The 19,624-nt window shown below is 38.3% G+C and overlaps 1 protein-coding gene across 4 annotated transcripts in view; it reads right to left on the reverse strand.

Moving 5' to 3' along the window:
* The window catches only part of LOC109404342 (uncharacterized), a 438,368-nt gene that overhangs the window by 377,318 nt on the left and 41,426 nt on the right, over positions 1–19,624 (reverse strand). For all 4 annotated transcript variants that reach the window (XM_062852482.1, XM_019677187.3, XM_019677188.3 and 1 more), the window contains exon 2: positions 2,585–3,210. In XM_062852482.1, coding sequence (XP_062708466.1) covers positions 2,585–3,036 — 452 coding nt within the window. In that variant the 5' untranslated portion in view covers positions 3,037–3,210. The remainder of the gene's footprint in view (positions 1–2,584; positions 3,211–19,624) is intronic.

Raw genomic sequence — 19,624 nt, forward strand, 5'->3', positions numbered from 1 at the left:
ACTCTTTTCACAAAAAATGTTAAAAAAGCAGGCTCTCCAGAAGTCTTAGAAGATTTACCAACTAAACAACAATTATTGTTCCTCATTTGGAAATGCCTTTATCGATTTTTCATTTTTTTTTTTTTTGAGAAGACACATTGTTGATAAAAGGCATTTATTGGACAACTTGTTGTACAGCGCATATGATAGATAGTAAGATAGCTTTTGGTATTAAGTGACACGGCTTAGGGACCAAACGTCGAATGCCAAAACGTCGAATGCCAAAACGTCGAATGCCAAAACGTCGAATGCCAAAACGTCGAATGCCAAAAGGTCGAATTCCAAAACGTCGAAAGGGACAAAACGTCGAAAGGACAAAACGTCGAAAACGAGTAATCTAAGCAAATAGTAAATTCTTTATTCTTTTTAGGGAAACTCATTCTTTCACTTGTACCAGCCAACTAGTTTACAGGGGAGCCTTCCTGAGACTCCCTGAAACAACACCTTAGGGTCGGCATGTGTCTTGACCAGTTCTTCGCGGGTAGGGAATATTAGCACTGTCTTTATCTATTTGGACAATTCCTTACTCTTTCGGTGTCTCTTCTACTGGCACCCAGTGCTGTATTTGAACTGAACGCGAGCCAACAATGAACTGAGCTTGGATGTGCCATCAAATCCTATGTCCATCCTGACTTGACCATGGTCCTGCTCTATTTAGGACTTTGTGACGCATTTGCATACATGCGTTGTTGCGCGAAAATATGCACCACAATGAAGTGGGACATTGTGGCATCGGGCATTAAGATTCTGCACCAAAATGCGGATTTTCCGCAATCCACGGTGATGATCGATCCGGTTCCCCCCCCCCCAAGATTGCTAGAATTGGTGAAAAATGGCAGAAACATGACCATTTCAGTTTACCAGGTACCAGGGTACCATGTTGGCATTCTGCGCGTTCCAAGTTTTGAACTGAACATTGTTCAAATATGGTTAATCGCAGTGTGCCGTATTTTAACTTCAACGCAAATTGAACGCGTTCAAATGCAACACAGCAAGTGGTACACTGTCAGTGGCACCTTCTCCAATTTTTCAGCATCACGTCACAACTTCCTTCAGCGTGGCTACGATGGCGGCTTATAGCTATTGTCAGCCGGATCTCTGGCACTTTTAGGGTGTGCGTCTGGTTTGGTTTACGGCACGACTTGCCGGTACTTTTCACTCCAACGTAAGGGGTGGGAGGGAATGCCTTCCTCATTCAGAATCAAATTTGTGCCTAAAATAGCTGTCCTTCGTCGCAATTCGTCCGATTTTCACAGGATATGGTACTAATACAACAATGCTAAGTATCCTCATAATAATCTTCACTCAGCTGGTGGTTTCAACTCTGGTCTGAAACATCATAGAGTGCAAAATGAGTCACTGACCTTCAGCGCTCGGGCAGTGTCCCGAGATAACAAAACAATGTTCGTGTATCGCAGTTAATCAGTTCATCATCCTGGCATCTTGGTGGATCTACTGTATCGCCACCCCTCTCAGGCTACCAATAGGATCGATTTAAGTTCACACAAAATCTAAAAAAATCCACACTGAACTGTGAACACTTACACATTTTTCGACGTTTTGGCCTTTCGACGTTTTGTCCCTTCGACGTTTTGTCCTTTCGACGTTTTGGTATTCGACGTTTTGGCATTCGACGTTTTGTCTTTCGACGTTTTGTCACCCATTCATTTGTGGCTGAATCATAATACCCATTCTTTGTACGGACTACATTGCAGAAACAGAGAATTTACCATCTCACCATATAAAAAATCAACTCATTGCTATCTAGTACTTCACCGATCGTGCCCTGTTTTAAAGATTTTTGATGCCAAAAATAGATTCTACGTGCCAATTCCAATAAAAAATGTACATAATTTGAGATGGTAAACTCTCTGTTTCTGCAATGTAGTCCGTACAAAGAGTGGGTATTATGATTCAGCCACAAATTATGCTTTTTGAGTAAAAATGTGGGTAACTATGCTGTTTAAGCTGCAAGAAATGGAGAAAATAACAACACAGTTACCCAAAATTTTGCTCAAACAGCATCAAATTAGGCAAGAAAACATAAAAACCACGCTTTTTGGACCATTTCATTGCAGAAACAGGGAATTTACCTTCTCACTGGACTACTTTGCGATTTCTGAGACTGGAAGTCAGCTTTCTACAGAAATATAATGAAAAAAGCAATGGGTAAAATTATTGGAAAATGGAAATTATATGACATCTAACATAGATTCACGATGAATATTACTCTCAGTGTATTTTTTCTTAAAGTCCTTCAAATATCCTCAAACATCTTCAAAGACATCATTTCAATCCAATAAGCCGTTTAAGAGTTAGTATATTTTTTGCAGAAGAAAATTAGTTTTTTTTTTCATACGCCTTTTTTAAAAGTTGGTTGATGTTGATGCAAAAATAAATTATTCATGCAATCCAGCGCATGAACAAAATGTAATCCAAATTTAAAAAAAATGGTCAAGTAAAAAATGGCATTTTACTTGGCATTTTATATGTTTTGGGCTGGACAAATGTTCTTTACCAAAACTGTATTTATCACTAAACATACCTTTTCTGTCGCTGTATAGTCCGGCTCAGAGTGGACATCCGGCGCGCCCGCAATGCCGTCCCACCGCTGCTGGAAGCACCGACCACGCTGCTTCCACTGCGCGTTGGTTTTTCATTTACGACCACGGCCGCCGTCGTCACATCCGGTCCCGGACGATCCGGTTTCTTCGCCGGAGATGCAACCTTTTCCACATCCTGCACGGTACTATCCGCTATCTTGCACTCCTGCGGTACGCTATCCTCGAGCGTCCGAATCGAATAGCTTCCCGAGCTTCGCAGCTTACTTCGGAACAGGTCCCCAATGCGTCTCAGCGGGAACTTGCTGGAATTCACCGACGAATTGTTATCACTGGTCGACAGGTCCGTCGACTTGAGATCGATCTCCGACAGTGCATTCCTTCCGTTGTCATCCGAGTTCTGCGTCGAGGTTCGTTGGTCGCTCCATTCCGACATGATTAGTTGGGTTTGTGGTTCCGAGGAACGAAATTGCACTGAAGTTGGTTAATTTGGATCTGTTTTCTACTCTGGAAGCTCATCGAGGAATCGGACATTGCGTCACGAATCAGGGGCCACCGGATGATGTTAGTGGTGTTGATAAAATGCTAATTTTGTGTGTTGATTGTGATCCTGGAATGAGACAAACACATGTCGATTAGTATAAAACCAAAACAAAAATGCATAAAAATGATAAATTTAGTTTGAAACATTTTTTTCTTATGATTGCTTCTCATTTTAGATCTAAAATTATTTATTATGTAGAATTTCATAACACCGTTCCTTCTTCCTGAGGTTACATCCTAATCGGAACAAAGCATGCTTTAACAGTTAAGTGCTCATTGAGCAGTTCCACAGTTATTAATTGAGAGCTCTCTTTACAAATAACCATTTATGCATTCCAACAGACACGCACCTACGCCCAAGAATGTTTCCAATACGAAAAAATAATGGACGGACCAGGAGTCGAACCCGTCATCCTCAGCATCATCAGTCCACGCGTTTATCTTTTCGCACGATAGCAAAGCATATAGATTTTAGATTCATCTTTGACTTCGAGTGAGTGTAAGGGAACGTCCATAAATTACGTCACGATTTTAGGGGGAGGGGGAGTTCAGTAAAGTGTGACAACCCATACTAAATTTTCCGAGGTCTCATACAAAAAGTGTGACATAGGGGGGAGGGGTGTTGAAAATGGGCTGCGTGACGTAATTTATGGATGCTTCCTAATCCATTCTATACCTTTTAATGACATCCTCTTTTGCTTATTATTTGACCGATACGCGTATTTCGACTACCACATTGTAATTTTCCTCAGTGTCAGTTATCCAAGCGGATAACATCAATTGAATAACTGACACTGAGGAAGATTACAAGTGGTAGTCGAAATACGCGTATCTGTAAAAGAATAAGCAAAAAAGGGAGGAATTAAACGGTATAAACCTGATTACACTCCTTAGAGGGTTCAAAAAGTCGGTACAATATTTTTGACTCTTGGACAAGATTGACACAATGTTATAATCACGTCCCACAAAACCATTCTTCGAACGCAATATTCCAAGTTCACTAATTTTCGTGCAGAATTGCTTCCAAAAAATAATTGTCCAGCTTGAAATTCAAGCTCACAGAAAAACTTGTTTGAACTTCACCCGCTGGCGCTAGGTGCACGACGTCGTCGATTAATGGGGTATGAAAGAATTGATACAATAAAAACAAAATGTGGGCTAAACAAATGTATCTGCATCTGCCCCAACCACTTTGACTGTTGCTGTTGTTATTTCTTTCGTATATGGTGCAAGATATGCAGAGACCTTGCCCGGGGCAGAAAAAAAAACAACAGTAGATAATCCAGACGCACTCCATTTTTTACCCTTCTTAACTGCTCACTGCGCTTCGATTAAGACCCCCTATTGTAGATGCACGGCTGGCTGCCACGCCGCCCGGTTGGCTCGTCGCCAACAACATTAGGCTCTGTGCCCAACATGTGCTGCCTCGGCTGCTTGCTACAACTGTGTTGTTTTGGTTGTTAACGTTGCCCCTGGCATAGCCTCAATTTTAACGCTCCAAATCACTCTCAAAATCGTCTAAACGTGACACAATGACGCCGGCGACCGGGGAGGAAAGTGGAAAGACCAACAGGTTCAGTATAACTGTTGCCCCTACATATAGGACTGACGATTCGGAACTTTTGTAGCGGTGAACCTGATTCAATGACATCAGATGGGATCAGAAGTTGTTTGAAATGTTTAGCAAGACAACACCAAACAGTATAAAAGTGCAATGAGCACAAGCAGAGCTGAGTTATTGACACGAGCTCGATTTTTGACAAGATGTTTAGACGCTTGAAATATGTCTTTACTTGATTACTCATATAATTATTATACTAATTATATTTAGAGCAACGAGAGTAATTCTAGAAAGAGGGAACTAACACAAAAATATTATCTTCTGGGCGCCATCTCTGGCATTGTTTTGGATGAGGAGGTGTTAGGTTCTACAATAAACAGAACAATTAGGTACCTAACGGAAAGCCAACAAGAGAATACGATCTAAATCCAAAGGTGACCACCACAGCGTCGAAAAAGGATATGCGAATATACAGCTCGATACATAGAACTGTGGATCTCTCGACTCCATCGGAGGCCCCCGCATTCTCGCTAGATCACCTTTTTTATTCTTAGCCACTTAACCTAATTTACAGTTCTTTTGTCCACTAGAGCACTCGTGAGCTATTCCAATTGGCAGCTGCACATCCACTTTTGTACAGCGCCTAAATGTATTCAATTATTCTACTATATCGAACTAGTTGCTTTTCGCGCTGCTGTTTCTACCCTATCATGGTAGAATGATGAGCACGAGGATATTGATGTATGGTTGTTGGTTGTTCCTTTTCCAGTCCGATTAGGGGTCAATTATGAGTTGCCGTTCTCCGATGTCCAAGTGGGCCGGGTCCGTTTGAGCCATGAACTCAGAAGAGGGTCAGTGTCAGCTGCTCTCAGGAGGGGAGCAACTGACGAAAGTTCCAGGGCTGGGATCGAACCCATGACCAATTGCTTATCAATCAAACGTGTGACCACTTGCGCCATGGATCCCGGCTGCTAGGTTACCTTAAGACTGGTTAAATTTTCATATGGTTTTTATCTTATTCTCGACTAACCGTCTAACTAGGCACCGAATAATAATGGTCGAGATTATACCTGAATCTCGCCTTATGTCTCATGGCCTATTTGGTATCTATCACCAATTTATGAATTAGCTTCTATTTCATTTAAAATAATATTGTGAAAGATAGATTTAAAATTTCCTTAATATAATAAGATTGAATAATTGTCCCTCAAATTCTGTTTTCGTCTAGTTCACGTCTATTTCGGGCACAACCTGAACTCGATTCCCGGCACATCTTCTACGTGACATGTCACGTGTATGGTACATGGGATAGTCAAAAATTATGATTTGACTGTAGGTATTCGATGCTCCAGGCATCGGCGTAACCATTGGGGGGGGATGGCGGTTGAACCCCCCCTCCCCCCAGCCAAAATTTACAGTACAAAACGCTTTGTGATGAAAAATTTTTCGGCTTCGCCGCTATTTTAAACCAATGGCTCAAATTCAGTGTATATTTTTATGGAAAGTGAGTGTCAATTAAAAAAAAGGTAATATTGAACATCGAAAACCCCTCCCAGAGCATATTTCTGGCTACGCCACTGGCTCGAGGGTTCGACTGTTTGGATGTAACGATTGGTGGGAGTTTGGCTTTGCAGTCTAAAGTTCTCTAGAACGGTTGTTTAGGACTCGTCCCTACGTTTCGGCAATTGTTGGTGCCTTCTTCAGGGGAACTGGGGGGAGGGGTTTATTTTAAAAGTTGTTTTGTACAATATCTTAGAATCTATTCCTTCAAATCATGAATATCGTTCACCGTCTAATGCAATGGTTCACAAACTTGTCGGAGGAATCGCCCCCTTGAAGCTATTGAAAAATATTGTCGCCCCCCTAAGTTTGCATTTTTTGAGATAAGAATTTTTTGGAGTTGCATTAAAATCTACAAATTCTGTCTGTTTTGTAGGTTATTGTAACAAAACCTTCTTATTTTCACTGATTTTTTTTTTAATTTTTTGAAAATGTTTTGTCGCCCCAACAAATTTTATTACATTTTCATTCAACTTCCAGTTTGAATTTATATTATAAAATCCTGAATAAATAACATTCAGAGTCATATTTTTGGAGAATTTTAAGGAAATGTGACTTCTAATTACAATTATTTTTAAAAATCGAAGAAGGAAGATTGATAGTAGGGTTTAAGGATTCAGCTTTGTAAGACGTCTTGCACAGAAAAAAATATTCTTGTAAAATTCAGCGAGAAATCATGCACATAAAGGGAATGCTAGATTTAGTACATCTTTACATGATATATCACGTAAAATTACGTTACAATCGTGTAAATTTCCGCTAATAATCACGTAACCAATTGGAATCCATGATGCTTTACGCGATGGTTGGCGGAAATTTACACGATAGTAATGTAATTTTGCATAATATCTCATGTAAAAGTACAATAACTCTAGCATTCCCTTTATGTGCATGACTTCTCGCTGAAATTTAATTGCATATTTTTTTCTGTGTTTTTTTTTTGTTTTTATTAATGTGTATTTTAACTTATAGCTAATTCTACACTTAGCTTTTCTGTGTGGTTTTCTCACAGAAATTCCAAAAATTTTACGAAATTGAAACTTAACCGAAAATTAGATGATTCCGTAATAAATATAAACAAATAAAACAAAAACCTTTCAAGCAGCAATTTTACTAAATATGCAGGCGTAATGTGATCTTCGAATAACGAGATATTTGTAAAATCAAAGAAGCCTTTCCTATGTATAGAAATCTGAAACAAAATGTTTAAATCCCAAATTTTGTTTAAAATTCTCTCAGAAAATCTTAGAATACAGGAAGTTTGAAAAACTCTGATAAATTCAAAATACTTTCAGAGCTTTCCTATATCTTGAAATATATGAAAGCTTTAAGAACGCGTTTTGAATTCACACCCTGAGACAAATCAAGAACAGATAAGTTTCTTATTTCTTGAAACATGGAGAATGTATCAAATCATATTGTTGCAAACATGTGATCATCAACAAGTATTATTTCTTTAATTTACTTTGTTTTTTTTTAAATACCAGATAACAAAAAGAATAAGATGTTTACAATTTTTATAAATGTTAAAATTTTAAATTTGTATTCGAGTTTTGTGACCTTTTCAAATTATTCATAACTAAAGAATACATTGCTGTGTTAAAAAAACGAATTGTTATTTCATAAGAGAACTGAGGAGCTTTCACTTAATGGCTGATGACTTAGAAAAAGCACATAATCAAATAATCAATATTTCCCCGAAATAGTTGCACTTGAGTTGAGATTTGATTTTCAAAATGAATATTTCTGAAAATTAATAAAAGCCCTTGAAGGGAAACTGATTGAATTTTTTGGTAACAGTGTTTTATTCGTAATGGGGTGATACATTAAGCCTATTGAATCCCAAATTGACATCCAATGTTTCCCAATCGAGCTAAGTTATTCGACCAAGTTTCAGACAATTCTTATAACAAAACACCCTTTTGACAAAAAGACCAAAACTGTCCAAAAATAACCAAAATCACTCTAAATGAAATAATTATTATTTTATTAAAGACATTTTACCAAATAAGCTAGCATTCGTGTCCAAGATCTAAATAAAATGATTTGTGGAAAATCGCCCCCTTGATGGATTTTTCGCCCCCCAATTTCTAATTTCAATTTTCGCCCCCTTTGATGCCATTTTCGCCCCCAAGGGGGCGATTTCGCCCACTTTGGGAATCACTGGTCTAATGTCTTTGCTGATAGTCTTGTCGTGTTATGTTGTGGTAGGTTGTACATTAGGCCTGTCCACGTTTTCAAAAATGATATCTGATTCTCAAATCCACCCCCATATTTTGATTGGCATCCTAAAAGAAGTAACTTGTCAAAATTTCATCCAAATCCATTGAAATTAAGAGGTGCATCAAATCAATTTTGTGTTTTTCGACTATTTTTGAACTTCAAAAAATCATAACTACACTAAAATTTACCAAACTTAATTCTTTCGGCAGAAAGCTATACTTGTTTGCTTCTCCGAACAACGTGTGCCAATAAAATTGAAGGAAACATGTGTAATTATCACATTTGTAATCAGGAAAACCTTAAAAATTTGATTTTTTTGATAGATTTCGTTCTGGAACACCCTAATATACGTAATAAGTTGAACTTTTCAAAACGGCATCATATTCTCCAATGTTTTTTTGGTTATTTGCTTCTTTAACACCAATGCTGTAGGAGTTGTGCAAAAATTACTTAAATTCGTGAAAGCCAAATGTGCCTTAAAAACTAGCTTTTCGGGTGCAATCAAGCTTTGTTAACTTATGTTTGCTAACTTTGTTAACTTATTCCCCTTAAACCCTTTGCGCCACCCCTAAATATCAACCTAAATCGCTTATTTTTGCACATATCACTTATTTCGACCAGTAGATCACTTTCCATTTGAGAAATCATATCTGGGAGATATTTTTCATTAGTCTCACCCTACTGAAACATCCAGACATAGTACGAAGGATCATCCTGTGTTCAAAAGAAAAAGAAATCTCTGATTAAAGCAGTTGGAATGAAAATGAAAAAAATGTAAACTTGAAAGTGCAACCTATATTTAAAATAAAGAAAAATATCTAATAAAAGACATTACTGCAAGCCGTCTTTCAGTGTAGCTATAAAATTTAAACACAATACAAATAATAAACTTGAAAAAAACAACCAAAATTAAACAAGAAGGCTTAGTATAAAAGAAAAAAAAACCTCAGCTATAACATTCATACACGACAAAAGATGAAGAAATAAATGATTAACAGTTAGGAAACTGGAAATAAAAGCAAATTTTCAATAAAAAAAAATCATCTACACTAACAACGTCAACGAAAACTACCCAAGCAACACACATGGTTACAAAACAGTGACGGCAGCGTATGTAAGGATTGCGTAGTAAGTCACAGTGACTTCTGTGCAACCCTTACATACGCTGCCATCACTGTTTTGTAAATATGTGTTGCTTGGGTAAACCTAAGAAACAAATTACAATATTAACAGCTTTAATTAGGATACAACATTAGCTCAATCAAATTCCTTTCAGACTAAATGTTCATTGAACCACATGCCTTTTCGACCAAACGTACTTTCGACCAAATGTTATTTGACCAAACGACATACGACTAAGTGTCTTTCGACCAAATGTCCTAAAGCCGCAAGTATTGTGCAAGCCCGAAGAATATAAAGCTTTACTACAGGGGATAGACAAAATGATCAGGACAGGCAAAATTTTCACTTCCAAAAAATGTTCAACTAGCTGTAACTTTTCGAAAAGTGCATCAAATATTCCCATATTCATCATATTTTTACTGTAAGTTCATCAACTAGTTATGTATCAGTGGTTCAAATTTGGAGAAGATCGGGCCATTCTTCACTAAGTTATAAAGATTCTTGAAAAAGCTAAAATTATCCGATAGCCAATTTTGAGCTGTTATATCTCCGGATTCAATGAACCGATTGCAATGAAATTTTGACCATTCATGACTTAATGAACTTCAGAAAACATTTGACTTAACTTGAAATTTTCAACAAGAGAAAAAGTTATAGTGATTTCTAGAGTGATTTTATTTTTTCCACAATTTTTTAGTAAATTGGTCTATTTTTAATATGCATTTCATTACATTTTCAATTTATTGGCGACTATGATGATATTTTCCATCAAAACACATTTATATATAAGTCAATTAGAGGGAAATTAAATGAACTATAATTTGCATTTTGAATTTTGAAACGATGTTAATGTTTTGGATAATTTCGTGTTTTATTAGAAAAATAATCCAATCGTTATAATTTTCTTCCGTGTTAAGAATATTAAGTTAAGTCAATGGTTTTTAATAGCTCATTATATAAGTCATAAATGGTCAAAATTTCATTGCATTCGGTTCATTGAATCCGGAGATATAACAGGTCAAAGTTGGCTATCGAATAATTTTACCTTTTTCAAAAATCTTTATAACTTCGTGAAGAATTGCCCGATATTTTCCAAATCTTGTCCACTGATACACAACTAGTTGAAGAACTCACAGTAAAAATTTGAGAATATTTTATGCACTTTTCGAAAAGTTACAGCTAGATGAACATTTTTTGAAAAGTGAAAATTTTGCCTGTCTCGATCATTTTGTCTTTCCCCTGTATACATATGCTTGGTGCTGGAGTAAATTTACACTGTAGCCAACAAGATATCAAGGTTCCTAGATATAATTATGAAATCCTTAAACGTGTAATAAAAAACTGAACAAAATCAATCTCAACCAAGATCTCAGTCCACGTCATACACATTGTTAGGTATGCATCTTCTGATCTCCATTGGCCATGCAACCTACCTTCTATTTTGGTCAAAACAACAGATGTTAGAACACAATAATAGACTAATTTTGATTATTATTCCCCTTACGTAATCATTCTTCATTCTCAGCGCAATAATAATGCTCTGGCCGAAGTAGAACCAGTCAGTAACCGGGTAAAAGTCAAAAGTGCTCTAATGCAATGACCTCCGGATTGAAAAATAATACCAACCTTTAATAAGAATCCCATTTACGCACCGTAGCGGCCATAATTCATTTTCCCAGCTGGTTCGCTCAATTATACGCGCGCTTCGATTGAACTCCAATAAGCAACACCATCAGCTTGCCGGTAGCGCCGACCACCTCCGCTGCTGGTTTGTTCTTCCCTTGTAAGGTACTATCCATGGATAACGTAAGGAGTATTTCCAAAAAATTTCAAACAATTTTCTTATGCCATTAAAATTCTCATTAAAATCTTATTGATGGATTTCCTCTAAGAAGCCCCACGTAATTCATGGACATCCCCCTATCAACGACCACCGACTGCTTGATTCCCATAGCACAAGGTAGAGTCACAGTACCTAGTTCAATCGGTAGATCGATCGGCCCAGCCAGAAGCTGAGTGCTTTTGGCTCGTTTGGTGTGCCCCATTGATTGTGGGCTCACATTCGATGCAGTCGGTGTATTCTGACCTGAATCGGGGTGGATGAGGAGATGTAAATTGATTTTTAGATCCATCGATTAGCACTCAAACATATGTTTGAACAGACGAAGGAATGCGCAAGGTATCTTTAGTGATTTTTTTTTTCTCAGCATATTTCGGGCGCTTAGATTAAGGTCAATATCAACGTCTGCTGCCTGGGTGTAGCACATTTTTTACTTTCACTAAACTAGTCGTAAACACACCCTGATTGCACATACAAAGTTTTTTTTTTCTCGACTGCTTCTGAGGTAAGCTTAATCCAATAAGGCCTGTTCAGACCACAAAGCCATTCACCTGGCTGTTGTGCGTTAATACCTGCACGATTTTGGGGTTACCGAAATTTCGCAAGCACTAGGATCAGGTTTCAGAGAATAGCCCTGTCGCGACAGGTAGCAGAGACCCAGACAGGCCTATATTGCACTCTGGTCTGGTCTTTCAGAGCTTCCAATTCAACTCGATGTTATTGGTTAGATCTGAGGCATGCATCGGTGATAGATGAACAAAAAATCGACGAAAGATCAATCATGTGGTGCACTTTGGACACGAACGAAATAAATTTGAACCGTTTCAACCTTTGATTTTTTCGAAAGGTGATGACTGGCAAAGGGACACCAGAGCTGCACGCGTTTCACTGATTTATCTCATTGTATATGGGTTCAAAAGGCCGGCTCCAGAGGCACGTTATCCTCCATTTGGGGCATTTGTGCCATGTCGATTTATGCAAAATTTCGAATGCACAACTGCATTGTCGCAAATGATTGCGAATTTACCCAAATGGAACCCTGCACTCGACTTATAGTTTTATACGGGAATTTAAATTTTCCAATATGGGGAAATCGAAATTATCAAACTTTTTATGAAAAAGGTATTTTCAAGTAGCACTATAAATCCTCTCTCAACCCCCTGAAAATTTAGGGCCTATGGGGATTTTTTTATTATCGTACAAATTGGTACGAATTGATTTTTTTTCACAGGTAGGGTTCATATATATATATGAACAAAAACTAAATTGAAAAAATAATCAGGGTCGCCAGGGTCATCAGTTTTCGGAAAACTCCAGTGGAAAACAATCATTTTTCACAGACACTCACCTACTTTGAAAAATCATAACTCATGAACGAAGCATGGTAGACACACGTGTGAAATCATTATGCAATTTTTCATAGCAATTCAAAAAAAAATACAAAATAAAAATTGTTTTCCAAAATTTTCTAATCGGTTGGAAACGTCGGGAAAACTATTTTCGAAGTCCGAAAAAAATCCCAAAACAATATTTTAAAAGGCAATTACAACCTATGTTCTGTGAAATTTACAATATATACTTATCCTTGTTCCTGAGTTATGATCAATTTTGTGGAAATTGTCTAGATTTTGGTTGATTTTCGACCGTCTCTATTATTACGATTTTGTGTGTAAATTAGGTTTGTATCAATTCAAAAAAACTTTTTCTTTGAATTCCACCGTTTAATACCACGAAAATGCCCTTTTTCTACATTAATCATGTAAACTTATACGTATGATCGCCGAAAGGGTCTTCCAAAAAAAGGTGTTCCGGTGAACGGGCATTGGCATGAAATTGTGGTTTTGTCTAAAACTTTGCCGAATAGTGTAGAGGTCGCACACGAATCCCAAAGTCGTGAGGAAGCTGTGAGAGCGACTCTCCACGAGGTGAGTGTAATTTACATTCAACTGGTAGAGAGATGCCTTCGCCGCTCCCTCACGACTTCGGTATGCGTGTCCGACCCCTACTCTATTCGGCAAACTTTTAGACAAAAATCGTCCATACATCGTTTTTTGGTTGTACGCTTCTGAGCACAGAAAACTGCAAGTGAGTGTAACTCTTTGCAAGTGAGTGTTCCCATCCTTGCCATCAATTAAAAAATATGTTCATCTATAGTAACACATTTAAAGGTATTCTTTAAGAGCTATTCTAAAATATGGTGTATGCCTCATCTCAATTGAATCAATGAAACAAGTTTGAAAAAAAAATAATGAAAATGGTGCACTTTTTCGGCTTTTCAAGGACCCTAGCAAAGGCGGATAACAAAATGATAACAAGCTCTGTTACCTGGTTATCATTCGTTTGATAATTGAGTTTGTCATTAATTAGGTTGAATTAAGAACCAACATAACAAAAATGATAATTTAAATTTACTTCTCGAATACCCAAATGATAATAAGTTAAGTTATTATCGAGTTCAAGTTGATAATTTATTGTGTTATACAATATTTTGTTCAACATTACATTAAGTTATCAACATAAAAAATACAGCTGATTGATAACTGGTTTTGTTATCAATTGGTTATCATTCAGAGCTATTTTGTCAACCAACATAGTAAAAATCTACTTTACCGAAATCGTCAGCAATTGAAATAAGGTTCATATAATTTACAACCAATGTTTTCAACTATTGCGCCCAGGCGGGTCCGGAACGCCGATCGAGTGATTGTCGGTCGTAGCCGATAGCCCCTATACCAACGGGAATCAGTGAGAGTGAGAGTAATTGAAGGCTACCCAGTAAACATTTTGGTGTGTATTATTTATGTTATACATCACCATATAAGAACCAACTCAATCGTATATAATGCACTAAACTTCAATATACGTACTAAAGTGGAGGCCATATGCATACTTCAGAAGACTTTTTTCGACTTCCTCTGATTAGTATTATGATTTGCCAAATTGACGATACAAAACGACATCACATGATTAACATACGATGTCCGTTTTATGTATGAAAATTAAAAAAATAACAACAGCATCTAGCTTCGAACACGGAACCCTGTGATTCATAGTCTACGACCATACCACTGGCCCATCTAATTGTTCGTGAAGGTAGTCCAAGTTTCGACAAACATAAACTTAAGCTTCCTATCCGATGGCACTTGTCTTTGCTAACGATTACTGGATGGCAAATTTTTCTAAGTTATTACGATCCCATTTGATGATTTTCATACTTACATAGCACAAACAATTATGATCTGTCCTTTATACAACTTTCAACGATTTTCAATTGCGGTATTTACGGCAAGTCATATTGTAAACACAACATTTACATCGCGTACACACAGTCGTCATCAATCGTCGTCATCGCCGTCGTCGCCGCCGCCGCCGCCGCGAAAAAAGTTAATTATTCGTCGTTGTTCGGTGGGAATCTGCTCCCAGAATCGTTGACCGACCAGTGCAGTGAAGTGGTCATTAGCTGAGAAGAAAGCCACAAGGTGTATCCTGAAGCAACGCAACGTCTTGCCGTGAGCCGAGGTCGCACTGTTGATTAAGAGGACAGGCATCGAATCCCCGCATATGAGTGCGTTCGCAGGGTAAAATTGCAGCTAACTTTTACCTTGATCACATCGTTGAGCTCGACTGGCGTGTATCCTGCATCTCACATCTTAGCCAAAGGTAAATATTAGCGAAACCAGGCAGAATTTTGACTAGTGCATGCCCAAATTTTGCTCATCAGTGGGGGACAATATTTTCATTTGTGCGGATTGCCGCCGTACAAGCATGATATTTTTTTCAAAGTGATTGCGATTTCGGTTGTTACTTTTATGGCCCGATATGTAGGCTATCAATTCTTACAATTCGTAGTGATTTTGTATCAAGATATTTACGGCGTTTTTTATTTCCAAAGTGAATTGTCGTTATCGAATCGCAAGGATGATGTTTATACAATTTGCCATGCCATTCTTACTACAAAATTAACCAATTTATGCGATTCTGATTTTTATTGGAATAAAATGCGATTTTGTTATTACATCCTAATACGATATGTGGTTTACTGGGTACGCTTTCGTACTACAGTCGCATTGAAAGTGGAAAACGGAATCTATTTTTAGATTCGAGATTCATCAGACTCTCAGTATTGGGAAAGCTTTGGAATATGCATTTGGAAACAGATAACATATTTTGTTATCGACTTGGGATTTTTCGACTGGAGCTGGATATTATTGCGTAGAAACGGCTATCTCATTTAATCGTCTTAATTTACGACGATTTATTTTATTCTACCCGACGTTTCGGCCATGGGTTTTGGCCTTTTTCAAGGAAAAAATTGTCTATCGTCCTTGTCCTTGTTACAATTTGCATTTGCGTTTGTCAATTTATCCGGGTCATTGCTTTTTTGTACAATTTTAGGGTAATTTAAATGATAATTTTGGTCAGAGTTTTGCTTACACATATAACGACTGTTTTAAAATGGTGAATTTTAAAATTCTTTTCATAATCTTGTATCTACAGTATCGGTGATACCTGTTTGAATTTTCAGAAGAAACTTCTGGAGGAGCCTCCGGGGTTTGCGGAGGTAACTTGTGCAAGAGCGTTCAGAAGCATTTTACGCGAAATCACCCGAAACGAATTTTTGGAAGAACTCTCTGTAATTAATTTCTGGAGTGTTATAAACGCGTAAAAGCAAAAGGGTTTCGGAAGAACATAGCTAAAGACGTGCTTAGCGGTTTGCAGTCTGAACATAAATCTCAATGAGGGGGTTTGCTATTACACCGTCATATCTTAATTCAAATGGATTGCGTTTTCGTAATCCTTACATGGAGGAACCCTCACAATATCCAGGAAGCATGTCTAAAAGGAATTCTTGGATGAATCCCCGGAATCAATTTAGTATCTGGTTCAAAGCATAAATATACGGATAGCAATCAATGGTTCCGCTTGTGGTCGCATGATTGCTTTTGTTCATCTTCGAAAAAATGACCCCGGAACCACCGGAACCTATTCTCGGGAAATCCGTATACCGGTTCTAAAATGGCCAACAGTATTTCAAATAACGCAATATTAGCCCAGAATGATGTATATTGAAAATCACGATGTTTGAGATGCCGCATGACGGTATTGAACCATTTTCAAAACTTGGCCCCGGAACTGGATTCCGGAAAATCTGTATACCGATTCCATAATGGCCAAATGTATCCTAAGTGGCCAATCATTATGATAAAATGCCATAGTTTTCAAAATCATGAAGTTTGAAATGTCGCATGATGGTGTTTGTTTATTTTCGAAAATTGGACCCCGGAACCACCGGAACCGATTCCCGGGAAATCCGAATACCGGTTCCAAAATGGCCAACAGTATTTCAAACAACGCCAAAACAACACAGAATGATGCATCTTGAAAAACCACGAAGTTTGAGGAGTCGCATGATGGTATTGAATCATATTCAAAAATTGATCCCGGAACCGGTTCCCCGGAACATCCGTAAAACGGGTTCCAAGGCACGTACTGACCTGGATGGACTTCTAGACAAATGTTTCTATCATTCCAGTGCACTTAGGTCTGAAAACTGAACGGCTCTCATATCGAAAATTTACTTTTTCCAAAATGGCCAAATCGAATGACCCATTTTGATTCCGGAATAACTCCGGAATCAGGTGGCCATTCCAACAATCCCTATCAAATCCTTAAATTAGAAGGATATCCTCTTATTGTGTCAAAATTTGGTCGAAAAATATTGAAAAACAAAAAAGTTATAACGAGAAGAGTATTTTTTCGCACTCTCGTTAGGGGGGGTTGGTAACGGAAGGGTTAACGTGGGCGTCTTACCCCCAGTTCCCCTACATGTAAATAACATTCTTTGTATTTCTGGGTGGCTCCTTTTATCGTTGGTAATCTGACGTTTGGTACCTTTTGTCATAAAGTCATTTATGTATGGAATCTTTTAAGGACTACTGATATCTTGGTAAACGCATGTATAGCGTGTTTGGCAAAAAAAAAATCATCATGTGCTAGGCTAGAAACCATAAGCGATTCACATTTGGAAGTTTACAGTTCGTGATGGCTAAGTTCAGTTACGAAGTAACCTATCCCGCAAATCAACTGTTAGCTATGTTGAGGTAAAACAATTAACTTTACTAATTGAAGTCGACCCCAGTTCGAATGTTAGCGTTTTTTCTGAGGTCACCTCGACGAGCAAGTGCTTAATCGTTGGAAACGCACAGCCGTCATTGGGAAAACTCAATTATGTGCCTTAAACACTCTGACCTGGTGTGTACATATTTCTTTCTGAATTTTCGAGTAGGTTTTTCTGTCCGATAAACACCTCGGGTTTGACTCAGCCAGCAGATAGCCAACAATATTTTCGCAATCCGTTCATTTGTTGGTTTTACTGCGTGGACTGCCTGGAGCTGCACATGCACACACCTATTTGCGCTTTTTTAACCTGTTGAGAGCAGCCGCTTAGGTCGTCGATGCACTTAGAGTGTAGGGCACGACACGACCAGAGCCACCGGCGGGGCACCAACAGTTTTCGATGCATGCAACAAATAATCATGCCTGGTCGCAGTACATATAGGCAAACCGCCAACTGCGGTGACTAAGTGCGGTCACTGACTTAACTGCGACCGAAAGAGCCTAGGTACATTTCTTCGACAGTTTGGCTAGTGGTCCAGCACAGGGGCATGCATTCGCAACCGGCGTGGCGTTGTGTGTGCTTCGGAATTCAGTGGACCCTGCCCGATAGCTGCTTATGTGCTTTCCGTCTTAACAGCTGATTGGTGCCAGACCAAATGTGCTCGCCAAGATACCGCGTTCTAAATAAGCTACTTTGGAAAATAAATCAACTCAGGCCGGGTCTTGTGCTGGGTGCAAGCTGTATTGTATCAGAGGTTCGACAATTATGAAGCAGACGGTTCACAACTGAGTTTTTATTTGTTTCAGGTTTGAATTTTCTATTTACATGAAGTGGAATGGAAGAGCCCATGTAGCTTATGTGGTAAGATTCAGCTGAGACGGGTTCGACCCCCAAACGGTCCAGGAACATTTACGTAAACGAAATTTCTTTGACTTCCTTAGGCATAGGAGTATCTTAGTGCCTGCCTCACGATATACAAAAGCAAACTGGTCATTGACAGAGAAAGCTATCAGTTAATAAGTGTGAAAGTGTTCATAGAGCACTAAGCTGAACAGCAGTCTTTGTCCCAGTTGGGACGCTACGCTAAGAAGTCTTCATGATTTTTTATCCATATGACTGTAAATATAATTTCGAATGTTAGTTATCCTATAACGTACGACCTCTTGGGAACATCTGTGCCACACCACGGCGACCACGGCTGAACTTTGAATATTCTTACACTTTACGCACATTTTGAAGGCAAGAAATGTTCTGCCGTTCGTCGGCCCATGCAGAATATAGCAAACTTAAAGTGTAAAATAATGACCCGAATAATTGCTTGCCTATTTATTTGCAGTAGAATCGACATTTGCTCGGAAAAAATAATGTTTGAAGTTGGCATCTGCATACATACATGCATGTGGTTTGCATATTCAGACGACGATGCATATGCACTTGCATATACTGCGGCAAATGCTACCAGTTAGTAGTCGGAAAGGAATTTATGGTGCAGTCAGGGACCAAGTCCATTGATGACAAATCACGTAGTTCGACCCATTGAGTGAAGTGATTCGATCTCGTTTGCGTATGGAACCGCCACAAAGGTACACACGATGCTGGTTAACGGAGAAGAAAATGCATGTTAAGCGCAGCGGGGCGGAATAAAATACCGGTGGATGATAAATGCCGATTTGGATCGTAATTCTTGTCCAATAAAAATTTTGATTGCATACATGTGATGCTTTGGACTACGGATAGGTACTGTTTGCGTACTCTTAGCCATTGAACATATTCTTGAACTTATAGGAGTTGAGAACAAGTCAAAATCTATGATGGGTGCCTAATGGAAGTTCTGACTTGATTTTTTACCGAAATTCCTGAGGGAGTTGCTAGAAAGTTTTTGAAGAGAACCCGGACGATCTTAATGCTAATTTTTGTTTTGTTTTGCAAAATATTTAAATTTCTTAACTCTTCTTTCGCATTAGGGTCATTTTTGTCCGAAATTGGACACTACGCCAGCAAGCAGTTCCCAACGTGATGCAAAGGAAGATTAAAGGTATCTATGATTTTTTTTTCTG

This window comes from Aedes albopictus, chromosome 2, assembly GCF_035046485.1.
Source record: "Aedes albopictus strain Foshan chromosome 2, AalbF5, whole genome shotgun sequence".
NCBI classification, from domain to species: Eukaryota; Metazoa; Arthropoda; class Insecta; order Diptera; family Culicidae; genus Aedes; species Aedes albopictus.